The sequence below is a fragment of the Haplochromis burtoni genome, unplaced genomic scaffold, assembly GCF_018398535.1.
Source record: "Haplochromis burtoni strain Fernald_Lab_line unplaced genomic scaffold, NCSU_Asbu1 Contig_135, whole genome shotgun sequence".
Lineage (NCBI taxonomy): Eukaryota > Metazoa > Chordata > Actinopteri > Cichliformes > Cichlidae > Haplochromis > Haplochromis burtoni.
The window spans coordinates 320155-334179 of NW_024582496.1; the positions used below are offsets into that span (position 1 = coordinate 320155).

Below are 14025 nucleotides of genomic sequence, written 5' to 3' on the forward strand. Positions count from 1 at the left end.
GATAAGAAGTGATAAGAAAATGATTAAGTGAGGAGGGAAACAAGAGCGTGGCAGGACAAAGTGTTCGTGCGTGAAATACAGGACAGAGGGTGGAGAGGAGAAAATGAAAACAGGTGAAGGATGAAGAGAGCAAGGCAAAATGAGCCGGGCTGAGAAGGCAAATGGGATAAAGGTTGAAGAACAAGACAGAAAAGTGATTTTAGGTTTATTTGCTGCAAATGGAGAAACCTGAAGAATGTTTGGGTACTGACCATCGGTGTAGTGGAAGACAATGATGCGTCCTTGCTTGGGCTCAGCCTCCTCTGGGTACACCATGGCGGTGCCGACGATAAAATACACAGACGGGTCTTTTCCCAGGCGACAAGACACCAGGCTGAGAGCATACTCACTGGGGAGGAACTGATGGGCATGCAGAACTGACAAATACACAAAATACAAATGACTTTGTTAGAAATGTAAAACAAGGAGAATGTTACTTGAATTTAAAGTTTTTGTTAATAGTTGAAGAATGAATCTCTTCACAAATGGAAACACTGTAACATTGCAATAAAAGTCGGACAAGGCAAGCATGAGTGGCCAAGCAGGTTTTTAACTACACTATAGAGGAAAAACTACTGCAATCGCTGTTATAATGTCCTTTCACAACACACAATGTCCACTTGAACAGTTAAGAAATATTATTTAAAAATTATTTAAGACGTTATTAGTATTGTTAGTATCTAAAAATCTACAGATAATATTCATGATGTGAACCTCTTTTCAGTTCACAATCTAATTGAAAAGCAGTGCCGCTGGATACTGTATAAACAACAGAAAATCAACAAACACACCACACCTGCCCAGATCTCCCTCTACCATCCTCTCACGTTGCTTCTTTTGAATCAGATTTATCTCGTTGAGGTGAGAGCTCAGGTTTATCTGAATATTGCAATCTCAGCAGCACATTACACTGGACTCAATGTCGTGCAGTAATTGTATAACACTGCACAATACATTCATTAGTAGAGCTATTTTAAACACATGTCCTACACATCGTCTGGTAATTATTCGCCCAGTTCAACTCTCCATTCGTTGTTAATGGATGGCTTCATAATTAGACAGCATGCTTTTGTCTTCTCATCCAAATATCTTTTAGCCAAGATGGAGGATTGCCTACAGCTTGTATACAGGTCTGTTTGATTGTTCTTGGCCCATTGTACTTTTTTTTCTCCCCCATTTGTGTTTAATGCCAATTTTGATGTGTGAAGCTGAACAAGATTTTCAGAATAATGTAGCAAACCGGGCTGATCCCCTGCATCTGTATACTATGAAGACAGGCATAATTTCTAACCTCCCTCGCTCTCTTTTTAGTTTTATTGCACCTGTCTAGAGAGGAAATTTTTCAATTTTATTGCTGCTTTTGCTCATTAACCTAGGCAGTGTAGGTGGAGGTAATTAATAAAATATAACTGCATACAAATCAGGATCTGCACCCTAATGCATCAAAATGTGTCTCCATATCTGATGGAAAACTCACAACATCTAAATAAGCAGTTATCTGATTGCACATTAATAAAGCAGAATGGGATGTGGACACAGTGTGCTGAGCTAGTCCCTTATTTACATATTATTAACATATAACATACACTAATTTATGTGGGGATGGTCATGCCTGGGTATTTAAAAAAAAAAAAAAAAAAAAAAAAGGCTTGGTGCAGTAAAATCTGCAATGCAAAACAGACTGAAGGAAATCCTGCCTGGATTCAGCTTGAACTGTTTGCATGACTCCCAAAAATCATTCAGTTATTTAATAAAGAGCCAGAGGTTTGCTTTAGATACAGAATGCCAAAACATTTATGTTTTATGAACCTTTTTACAATCATAGAACACAAAAAACCCACCATAAAAACACAAATATTTAAGCAGAAAATAAGATTAAATAAAAGAAAACAGCAACTTTTATTAGCAAATGATGACCATGCACCATATTCCCAACAATTTTACATTACTTTACTATCATATGCTCCTAGCTCAAATGGAAATATATATTCTGCTGTCTCACCTTCAAAGGTGTGTTGATCCACAACCAGCAGATTGTGAACCTCCACCTCTTCCCCGAAGGAAGTCTCGTGGGGAGAAGTGCTGCTGGGGAAGAGCTTGCTGGAGCTCACACTGCTAGAGAGAGCCTAGAAGGATGCAGATTTATGAGATGGAACAAGCAAGAGAAGGGCAGACAAAGCCAAACACAGGTTTATAAAACAATTCAAATCCCCATTTCAACATGAGCTGTGTGAACAGCGCAGTCGGCACCATCTGTGGCAGCAGATGTGCAGCATTTTAAAATCAGGTAAACATCATTCTGGTCATCACATGTGAGAGGCGCTCTGGCAGTAAATGCAAACACAAATAAAAGTATACACCTGTCCCCTTGGAGAAGATAAAGAGCCATGCTGAGCGGGCATAACACATACTGCCAGTGTGGACGTTTCTGATTAGCTCTCCATGTGAGAATCCCTTTGAAAGTCTCATTCTACTATTTTTTTTCTTCTTTCTTGTCAGCTAAAAAGTCGTCATCTGCATTTCGTGTCAACAAATTAAACAAAAGCTGACTATGTTCCCTGTTGTTAAAATTTGATGTGAACTCTAAACTTTAACCAGATAAATTGAGCTTGACTGTGAGCAATAGTAAGAGATGACAATAGAATAATACAAATGCCCTAATCCTTCCTCATTCATTCACTCTGCTGCTTTCTAAATGGCTTTACAGGACAAATGTTCTAACAATAATTGTAATCCTTCAGGGTTCCTGCACCATTTGGAAATAAAAATTAATGTTTTTATATTAGACTTAGAAAATAACCTATTATTCATCATTTAGACATCATACATTTACTCTTATTGCTACTACATTATTTTTGTCACCTTTATTTTTATGAGACGTGTAGTTAAATGCATGCCCTAGCGCCTATATGGTCACTGCCACTACATACAGGCAGTTTTATTTTAATGGGGCGAGACAGAATATCAACCAAAAATGAAACACAAAAAACTAATTTTAAATTGATCTGATTGAATGAAGTGCTGCGCACAGATGAAATCAAAATCCAGCTCAACCTGCTGTGAGGAAATACTGATTATGAGCTAAAGAATAACATTCCCACAGTCAAGCACAGAGGTGCAAACATTATGCTTCGGGGCTGTTTTTCTCATAAGTTTACAGGATAACTTCAGTACACTGAGTAGCCAATGGATGGGGCTACGAACTGTAAAATCAAGGACGAGAACCTTTTTCTTTCACCGTGACAAGGACCTAAAACATACCACCACAGGAACAAAGGAGTGGCTAAAGCAAAAAGACATTAAGGTCTAGAGGCCTAGCCAGTGACCAGACCATAATGTTATAGAAAAGGAGGAAGGAGCTAAAGCTTCGAGTTGCCAAGTGGCAGTCAAGAAACCTGCAGGATTTAGAGAGTGTTTCTAAAGAGGAGTGGGACAAATTCCCTTCTGAGATGTGTTACATGTTGACTTAAAGCTTGCACTCTAAACTAAACACCTGCTGTTTCTTTTTACTCATGTGAACCTCCACCACCGCCAAAAAAAATTACTGACAAGTTTATTTCTTCTCAAGGCAGATGTTATGGCATTATACCGTTTTACCATCACATTTGAACATAGATACCATGATTTGCTGTTCTCCAGCCAGTACAACATGCTTTCTCTTCACACTGAAAGCCAGAAACTCCCTGTTGATATCTAATTTGTATATTTAAAATGCTAAAAATTTCTATGACAAACCTGACAATGGCTCAGTAGTTGATTACTTCAATTATGCTATTAGGTTAGTGTTTAATTAACAGCTCCCATTAATGCATTCTAAAATAAATAGATGTGATCAAAACATGAGAAGAAAAAAAACACATTTACTTTCTGACTTCTCTAAACTCAACATAGCAACATTTCGAACCTTTTAAAGCTTGCATACAGCATTGTTAATCTCTGAACAGGAAACCCTTTACTGTAACAGCTTCAGTTACGCTCAGATTACAATTATCAGGTTGTGATTAAGCAAAGTGTAACACTGAATACCATAGGAGTCAGATTTTAGACTCCCAGCTGAGAAATTTGGGCTGCAGTGGTCCTCGCAGGTAACAAACAAGACAAAACATTTGGCGTCTTGACAGCTCACAGATTCATTTTATGAACAATATTCTCAGTCAGTGTGCCTGGCTAGATAAGAGTGCAGAACAAACAAGCCCTGTGGTGTTTATCATCCAAACAACAGGGAGGTACCGCACCTGAGTGCTCGCGCTGGGTCGTACAGCAGATGTGGTGCCGCTCACATCCTGAATCTCCACTCTGCTGGACAGAACTCCGAAACACTGGGAAACCTCCTGGTAACAGATCCGTCTGAGTGAGAAAAGACAGTGATAGAAACACGTTAGTGAATATGAAAAGAGCAAATGGGTAAACAGGATGGGGAAAAAAAGCACCTAGGGGAGCCTGCTTTGTGTTTTCTGACTTGATAACATAACCTTATCAATAACCTAACCTGATAGCCTTTATCAAATGATATTAAGCCATGGCTATCACTTAAAAGATTGGGAAAAAAAGAATGACAAAAAATGATCCAGCGTATGTAACAAAACCAGTGTGAGAAAGTGGTTAGAACAAATGGGCACTGCAAACATGAAGAACAAACAGCATTATTTGTACAGATGATGGATGTGAAATGCTCATTTCAAGTTCAGTTCTAACTCAATATTTGACTGACCTTGGAGATTCATACAGGGGAACAGTGCGAATGTGGAGTTTCTGAATCTCATCGATGGTTCCAATAGTCAGAGTGCTGTTGTTGGCCAGAGCCAAACTGTGATGAAAAACGCAGCATTAGTAAGGGGCGAGAAAAGAGGCAAAATACACCCACTATCTGCAAATCAAAAAGTGGGATTGTATGCATCTGTAATCAAAAGAGACTACATCTGAGTCAGCTCTGTCAGCTAGAGGATCAAAACAAAAGACGTTAAGGGCTTACGGCTACCAACTCTTCAGAGCACAGAAAAGAAAACAGATGAATTTCCCATAAAACCACACACTGATAAAATATGAAGGGAAGAAAAGTTCTGCTGCTGACCTGTCGGGGTAGCCCTCAGAGTTGAGTGGGCACATATAATTGACCTCCTTGAGGTTGACATTGGAGAACACCAGCTTGTGGTTGGAGGAATAGATAACAGTGGGTCGGTCAGAGCAGGCAAAGACATTGGAAGTGGACAGGGATCTGAAGGTCCTCAGCACAGTGGGCTGTGTACCAAGAGTGACCTTCTTACGCTCGCTTAGGGCACCTAGGAAAAGGAAAGGAGATCAAACCACAGACTTGAAACAGTTTGAGAAATGGGTCTACATCCGTATTTGGGTCAAAAGAGCCTTTTGCCAAGTTCCTTTAAGCCACCCAGAAAGACGCACTGAGAGCACATCCTCTGCCAAAGCAAATGCTCTATCAGGGGGTTCACGAAATTCAACTTGGTAGTTTTGTTGATCTCGCTGGCATTAAGTATTAATGCTTTGCCCTTGTGTTCTCCTTGTGTACGTTGCTTTTAATGCTCACCAAACCATTCAGTGGCCCCATGAGGTCTGAATAAAAGCATCTGCTTTAATTACGTTTCACCGCTCCATTCAGTTTTTTCTTTATCTTTTGTACAGCCAGTAGTTATAACAGCAGTATACAGAGAATAACCTGCACAGGCGTTGGCCTTTAATTTGACTGAATTACTGAACCATATTTATATGAACACACATAAATTATTTATTAATTTGCATAGAGATAAAATCTGAAAAATCTTGTCTTAAAGTAAGGCTGAAAAGCTAGTTTATACATTGATTAGCTCCAGACTGTTGTAAATCATTATTATCTGGTCACTCTAAAAGCTTGAAAAGCCATCAGCTGATTCAGAACGTTACAGTGATTGTACTAACTGGGACTAGAGAGAGAGAGAGCATATTTTTCTCCCATTTTAGCTTCTCTGCCTTGGCTCCCTGTTAAATTAAGAATAGAAAATCTTCCTCACACGCAAAATCCTGACCCCATCATATCTTAAAGACCTCATAGTACCTTGTTATCCTAACAGAGTACTTCGCTTTCAAACTACTGGCTTATTTGTAGTTCAAATTTCATAAGACTATAATGGAGGGTAGAGCCTTCATCGTTTACGCCCCTCCTCTGTGGAAACATTAGGCTTAAAACTGTCCTTTTTAACAAAGCTTAAAATTAGGCCTGGATCAGGTGACCCAGGGGAATCTTTGTGATGTGTTTGTAAATGAAATATGGCATCTTTGAACTGCTGGTCTGACAAAACGAGCAATTAGAAAATGTATCTTTGTACTTTAATGGACCTCATAATTTCCACAATCAGTAATGAACACGTTAACAAACTGGCTCCCCATTGGACTACATCTCAGCACATGCCTACATTTCACTGTAGAGGCAGAACAGATTAAGACTTGATTAAGAGGCATTAATGGATTTAAAAGTTCTGATTGGTTGTGACTTACATAACATTCATTATTCTAATGCAGTAATAAAGAATAAGAATCAAAAACTTACAAAGATCGCTGTAAAACACTGCCAGATGTGTTTGGGTAAATCAGACAGTGATAATGCATGCAGCTATTTAAAATTCAAAAACAGACACCTGAAAATCGGTTTTAGTTTCGTCTGTTTCGCAGCAGTTCAGGACTATTCAACTACATTTGCATCAAATGACTGCACCGCCTGTGATAACAGTTGTATAATGTCTTCTGGGGCTTTTAAATTTACTTTTTTTTACTACTGAAATGACCTCAACTGGGTATCTTGACTGCATGATATCATTTCAGTGACACCATCCAGTCGTATTCTGGGCTCAGAGATTATGCACTAGAAAGAGCTGAGCATTTAGCAGGCAGGGAATGTTTATTAGAAGGAAATACTAACATGTTGAAAGTGCAGGATGATGAAGTGGTCATGAAGCCTGAGACCTAAAATTCAGAGGTTACCAGCCTAAGCAGCTTTTTTTTTTTAACTAGCAATATCAGAAATACTACATTAATGTTAAGCAAGCTACCAGAGAGCCCTTTCTCTATAACATGGTCAAATTCGTTTGATCTGATGTGAATAACGCAGCATACTAAATGAAAACCAAGGTAATTAGTGGAAAGTCTTTGCTAGTCCTCAGTGCGTAACATTAGCTAATGCACATATAAACACTCACAGCATCTTTTCAGGACCAAAAAGCAGACGGTTAAACACAGAAAAGCATTTATTGTCTCACTCTCAAGTCCTCCTTTTACAATTCCATTTAAATATATCCATCTCATGTCAGAGACCCTTTAATATTTCTATTCTTCTGGCCACATTTGGCCTTGATGTAGGCTGCCTTGGTCCCGTCTGTGAAACTGCTGCTTTTTGCTGCCTTTACCACATTGAAAATCTTTAACAGTTCAATGACAGCCTTTCAATCAAACTTATAACACAGCTTTCTTCAGGCAGTAGAGTTTCTGAACCAACACATCCAAATATAGTGCTGGCAGTTACGCAAGTCGACAAGAAATGATCAACTAAAAATGAAAATGCTCACAGACAGCAGCCTGTGGCCCAGCCTGAAGGTCCTCATCAGTCTGGAGAAGTCTGAGAAGCTCTCGTCTAAAGATTGTAGCGGTAACAGTGAGAAGGACCTACCAGTCTGCAGATCCAGACCAAAGTAGAAGAGTGCTCCATCTCCCAGGGCACACAGCAGGTAGTAGCTCCCTTCAAAGGTGGTCATTAGGATAGAGCGAGGAATGATTTCTGAGGACACACACAAACAAGTGATTTATTTCTGCTGTACTCTGGAGACACTGGTTCTATACTAAAGTGATAAATGTCTGTAAAAATACCTCCGTCAGAAAAATCAATCAGGTTTATTCAGACTCTGTGGTAACTTTAAAAGAAACAACATTTGAATGCTTCAGGATAAATATAAAGAGTTCAGTTTTGCTCAGTTTCCCAAACATCGGTTTCTTTGACTGCAGGCCAGTTACATCAAAACAACTTTGGCTATGATTAAGTACTTATTGGCTGACTCACCAAAAAGCACCACTGTTCAGATAGAAGTGTACAAAATGAAAAGGGGGACATATTTCCATGGAAATGTACATCAATTATTTTTAGCTGAGCAGGACAAATTATTAAAGTTCAAACATGAAGATGTACTCTGAAGGACATGCATAGAAGGTCTAAAACACAATCAATGTAACAAAGCTAACATAGCTTAAGGGCAGGAGTGGGACGAAGTATTGAAATTCTGCTTCCACTGACAGATCTAAAAATGTCAACATGTTGAGTATTACAGTACTGTGCAGACGTCTCAAGCCACCCCTTATTTCTTTATGGGATGCTAGGAAAATATGTGCAATGATTTATTGAAACATGTCCAAACATAAATGGAAAGACATGTATTAAGGCAAAACTACCTCTATTCTTCAACACAACCTGTACTCTCTCTTGCACAAGCTTTCCTTCAAGTATCAAATCAAATTCAAATTTTATTTGTCACGTACACAGTCATACACAGTACGATATGCAGTGAAATGCTTAGACAACTGCTCGTGACCTAAAGAAAAAAAGAAAAGGCTATGAATAAGATAGGAAATAAATATGAAAATTAAAAAGGGTAAATTTAACTAGGAAGGAATAAAATAAAATATAAAAATTAAAGTTGATAATAAAATAACTGTACAACAAAATACACAATACACAGTATAGAACTATATAAGAATGTATGAAGAAATATAAATATATATATATATATACACACACAATAACAACAGCTGTACAAGTATTAAATGGAAATGAAGAATATAATGACCAGTGTTGTGCAATCCACATTATTTAGTGTCTTGTGCAGTGCAAATATGCTTAAAGTGATTTAAGTGATGAAGTGAAAACAATGCCCAGAATGTCCAGTGTGTGTGTAAGAACTATATGTGTGGGTCATTACTGTGTGGTGGTGTGAATGAGAGACCGTATCGCCTGCGGGAAGAAGCTCCTCCTCAGTCTCTCTGTGTTGGTCTGAGGAGGAGCTTCTTCCCGCAAGTAGTCTTCAGGAATAGTTCTCCAGGCTTCTTGAAGGACATTCAAAGCTCTCCTTTAGATGTTGGCTTCCTTTTGTTCTGTTCTCTGTCAAGACACAGCCATCTTGGGCCCAGCGCTGTATGAATGCGCTGGATGAATAGCTGCAGGGCAGGATGGCTGTGTCTGGATCGGCTTACTTCTCACCCCTAACCCACCCCTGTTGCTTGTCATGTGCTTCATGATGTTGTACTGTGGACATTTATGTGCTCTTTGTGCAGAGGAGTTTTTTTTTGTTTTCTGTTCTCATGCTGTCCACCCATAGGAGCCCAGAATGAGTAGAGGTCTCTTTTTTCCCCTCCTCGTCTTGCCCATTGTATTGTACATTTCAGTGTTTTTCCATAATACTACCGGTCTCTGACCTGTCTCCCATGTGATGTCTGTGTTGTGTATGCAAGGTCGGGAGGGGGATCCGGGGGGGGTCCCATTTCGCTGCAGGGCAACTTGCATGTGACAAATAAAGGCTTTCTTGAGATGATTCCACACTGCTTCAAAGAAGTTGTGGTCTGGGCTCTGGGGAGGCCAGTCCATGACTCATACTGTTCCACTGTGTGTTTTCTATTTAGACATACTTTTACTTTTCAGAATGGCCCTTTATTGTCATTGTACACATCAGTTCCATTAATATTAATATCTCAAACATCACTGGCTGAAAGGTAGCTCCTAACCATTGCTGCAGATACTTTTGCACCTCTCTTCTGACCTGCTCATATTAATGAAAATGATTTGAACCAACATTTCAAATTGGGATTCGTCACTCCATAAGACCTTTGTCACAGACTTTCAAGTCTTGTGTTCTTGTCAGCATTTTCTCTTTGTTTGCCTTCCATAAGAATAGTTTCTTCACACCAGCCCTGAGACCATTCCTGATGAAGCTGCAGTGAACAGCAGATGGATCAACTGATTGTAGATTTTAGACCTGGAACAACTTCTTGACTACATTTCCAGAATTTTATGAGAACACGCTGCAAACCATGCTGAGATAAGCAAAGTTTTCAGTTAATAGTTCTTTAGAATCTGATTATCTAACTCTGCTATCGTTGGCATTTTTCATAGATTCAACTAAAAAAAAGAGAAAAAAGGGAACAAATTCAGAGTTTTTGCAACAGGATGCTAGTAACAAAGTGGCTAAAGATACAATATGAATCTATTTCTGTCAAATTGTCCGTTACGTCTGGACACAACACTGGATCTTTAAAGAACACCAATAATGAGGGGTGGCTCAAGACTTTTGCACAGTATTGTATATTAGCTACGAGTTTAAACTCTGCAGTCAGACTGTAGTTTGTATGGCAGCAGGCAAAAAAAGTGTAAAAAAGTTTGTTCAGTGAGCATCTGTCAATCAAACACAGTTGGAAAATAAAGTGTGACACTGTGGGGAAGACTGTGGAGTTGTTCTTTGTGGAAAGTAAGAGGCCTGCCAGTGCCAGTTCACTGTTATGAATTATTTTTTTTCCCAGTAACTGCTGACTTTTTCATAAGTTCAACCCAAAAAGTATTCAAGTCCTCTCTTGCATACTTTAAACATTCCAAGTTTAAATTCTTCTCAAGTGTATAAGTGGTGCACTAAATGCATTTAGATTAGCAGCATATTTAATGCTTAAGCACTCATCAAGTACTTGCTAAAATGAGCTGCTTCATGTGAGATGCCATTTACATCTATTAAACTGGAAACTGGAGATACAATCCATTTCACTGAAGCCATTACTGCACTATTATGGACCCATGCCTTGGAGTGATTTATTAAAATTCTTAAAGCAATAGTTTCACTATTTTTTTGTTTTGTCCAGTTCTGTCTGGTCACAAATCAACATGTTTCAGTCTGCTTATTTTTGAGCACAAAAACCAACAACTAGCTGTTTCAGAGGTCAGTTTCTGTAGGAGTATTTCTTAGCTGGGAGCAGTTGAAGGCAACAAGAGGAGAGTTACTGCTCTCATATAAAAAAAACTTAATATTAAAAGTTCATTCCTGAACTTTTAAAAGGTGCTAGTAGGCATATTTTGTTTTACCATTTGACAAAGCCAGGCTATCATTTGGTAAGCTTAGTATCTAACTCAACTGTTTGTTGGATTTGACTTTTCCCCCCAACCATCACAGACCTAAATTGAAGAAATGTAAGCTTTTTTATTTAGAGAGAGATCCACATCTCTTCAAATAAACCATGCACATAAAAAAATGGAACCAGTTCAGTAGATCAATGTGAACCAAAGTATTTTATATTGTTTGCCTTTTCTGTGGCAGGTATGTTTGAGAAATTCTGTAAAAACAGCTTCCTCAAATGAAGTTTGTTCCTGTTTCAGTATTCTTAATATTATTTTTGCTATCAAATCTTATTGGGATTAGGCTTTTGCTTAATAATTTTACAACACTCATGTTAGTAAATTACTGTGGTCACAGTGATATTGAGACCTCAAAGTTCATGTTATTCATACTTTCTGAGAACGGTTCAGGAATTGCTGCTTTTGTACAATTGTGTGGACCATGTATGCACTACTGTGCAACACAAATATACTTGAATGACATTATTTCCATCGACATCTCTCTCCACAAGCCACTAACAGCTTTCCACTGCTCTTGTCTGGGTAATCTCATTCTCATTTCTCTCACCTCCACCGAGCATTTCCTTGTGCAGGGCTGTGAAACAGGGTAGTTTGAGCACACGGGCTGAGATGTCAGTCCAGAGTCCCACAGCACAGAGCGGTGACTCACCGCCACCCTCCCCAAGAGGTGTGATGTCCAAGCAGGCGACCTCATGCTCCATTTCTGTGGTACTGAGAAAGATGAGGAGGATTTGAGAAAACAGTAGCAAGCTGCCCTGCAAATTGTGACCAAATTTGGCGCGCGCGCACACACACACACACACACACACACACACACACACACACACACCTGACTAAAATAGCTAATGGGATAATTGTGTTACTGACACGGAGAGGAAGTTCTAATCAATTTTTCCTCAATGTGAGATACAAACTGAGAAATGTTACACTGATAAGTATGAGTCAGTTTAACACCAGCTAAAATTGCTAGACAACCAAACGACCAACCTTATTCAATTCAGAGTAATGGTTGGTGTTGTAGAGGAAGAGGCAGTGTACATTTTGACCAGGTCAATAATAATAATAATGGATTGGATTTATATAGCGCTTTTCAAGGCACCCAAAGCGCTTTACAATGCCACTATTCATTCACTCTCGCATTCACACACTGGTGGAGGCAAGCTACGGTTGTAGCCACAGCTGCCCTGGGGCAGACTGACAGAAGCGAGGCTGCCATATCGCGCCATCGGCCCCTCTGGACAACACCAGTAGGCAGTAGGGTAAAGTGTCTTGCCCAAGGACACAACGACCAGGACAGAGAGCCCGGGGATCAAACCGGCGACCTTCCGGTTACAGATGCGCCTCCCAACCCCCTGAGCCACCCCCTTAATCACAGGTCAATCACACTAGTCCAGGGGTCAGCAACCTTTAACACCCAAAGAGCCATTTGGAGCCGGTTTCCACGCAAAAGAAAACACTGGGAGCCGCAAATACTTTTTGACATCTAAAATGAAGATAACACTGTATATATTGTTTTTTACCTTTGTGCTTTGTGTGAACAACTAAGGTGTGTTGCTTATGAAATCCATGAAGTGCTACAGAGAAAATTAAAATTTATTTATGTAATTAACACATTTTGAACTCTTAAAGAAATATAACAAAAAGGAAAGACACCCAGCTGAACTAAAATGATCCAGCAAACAAAAAATGCTGTGAGCCGCCACCCTTATATCACCTTTGGGAATTTGGAGCCTTGACCTGACTTTTAAAAAAAATAATTGGAAAAAAGCACTATGCTGCTAAAAGATGAAAAATAGATATTTGCAAAATTCTGCCTAAATATGTATTTTACCTGGTTAATGTGTGTGGTGGGGCGTGGTCTGCGGCGCCGCTGCACCTGAGCGGGACCTGCAATCACGCCTCGCCGCCTTTACGTCTGTGCCATCTATGCTGTTGTGTTGGTGTGTGTCGGGCTGTGAGCTGAAAAGCTACAGCCGGCTGTATGCGTACAGCAACCGTGTGTGAAAAGTGGTCAATAAAGAGATGCTGAAAAGCAGGTCCATGCAAACATCGCCGGGTCTGCCGTGATATGTTTACAATGGGACTTCTGCTCCTGAACCTCTGCGCACAGTGTCTGAAAATCGGGGCTGTGTGAAGTCACTTTCATCTTTACAAAGGACTGTAAGCTGTTATCTGTGAGGCGTGTTTGTTTTTAACATAGTTCACGGTGGAGAGTAGCTGCTGACATAATGTGGATCCGAAGAGCCATATTTGGCCTACCTGGGGTTGAAAGGTTCGATAAATGCACGGCGTTTCGGCGGGTATACTGGCTTCCACCAGTGTGACGCTTATTTTGAGCGATGAAAAAAATAACAGAATATAATTTTATTTTTATATTTCAATATCGCAATAATCTTCCAATTTAGAACTACAAGTTAAAAAAGAACTAATGTAAATAAAATACACTTCAGCTAAATATTTCTATTTTATTTTCCCAAACCACGAGGAGCCGCACTATAAGGACTAAAGAGCCACAGGTTGCCGACCCCTGCACTAGTCAATCACAGGGCTAACAGAGAGAGAGAGAGAGAGATAGAGAGACAACCATTCACACTCACATTCACACCTATGGCCAATCTAGAATCACAAATTAACCTAACATACATGCCTTTGGACTGGAGGAGAAAGTTGGAATACCCAACTTTGCAGACATGGGGTGAACTCCAACAACAAAATTTCCTTCTCAAAGATGAGTGTCAGTCATACAGTTTACCTTCCTTGTTTATGCTCTGCTGAAAATATATATCTTTAACGACAAACCCCATTAGTGTGGGTGTATATGCTTGCTGAGTAAAAGCACATCA

At 39.6% G+C, this 14025-nt stretch overlaps 1 protein-coding gene across 2 annotated transcripts in view; it reads right to left on the reverse strand.

Moving 5' to 3' along the window:
* The window catches only part of ddb1 (damage-specific DNA binding protein 1), a 51238-nt gene that overhangs the window by 14538 nt on the left and 22675 nt on the right, over positions 1 to 14025 (reverse strand). For both annotated transcript variants that reach the window (XM_005930768.2, XM_005930769.3), the window contains exons 14-20: positions 11730 to 11893; positions 7691 to 7798; positions 5111 to 5318; positions 4751 to 4846; positions 4275 to 4386; positions 2042 to 2165; positions 252 to 416 (exon numbers count right to left, since the gene is read on the reverse strand). In XM_005930768.2, coding sequence (XP_005930830.1) covers positions 252 to 416; positions 2042 to 2165; positions 4275 to 4386; positions 4751 to 4846; positions 5111 to 5318; positions 7691 to 7798; positions 11730 to 11893 — 977 coding nt within the window. The remainder of the gene's footprint in view (positions 1 to 251; positions 417 to 2041; positions 2166 to 4274; positions 4387 to 4750; positions 4847 to 5110; positions 5319 to 7690; positions 7799 to 11729; positions 11894 to 14025) is intronic.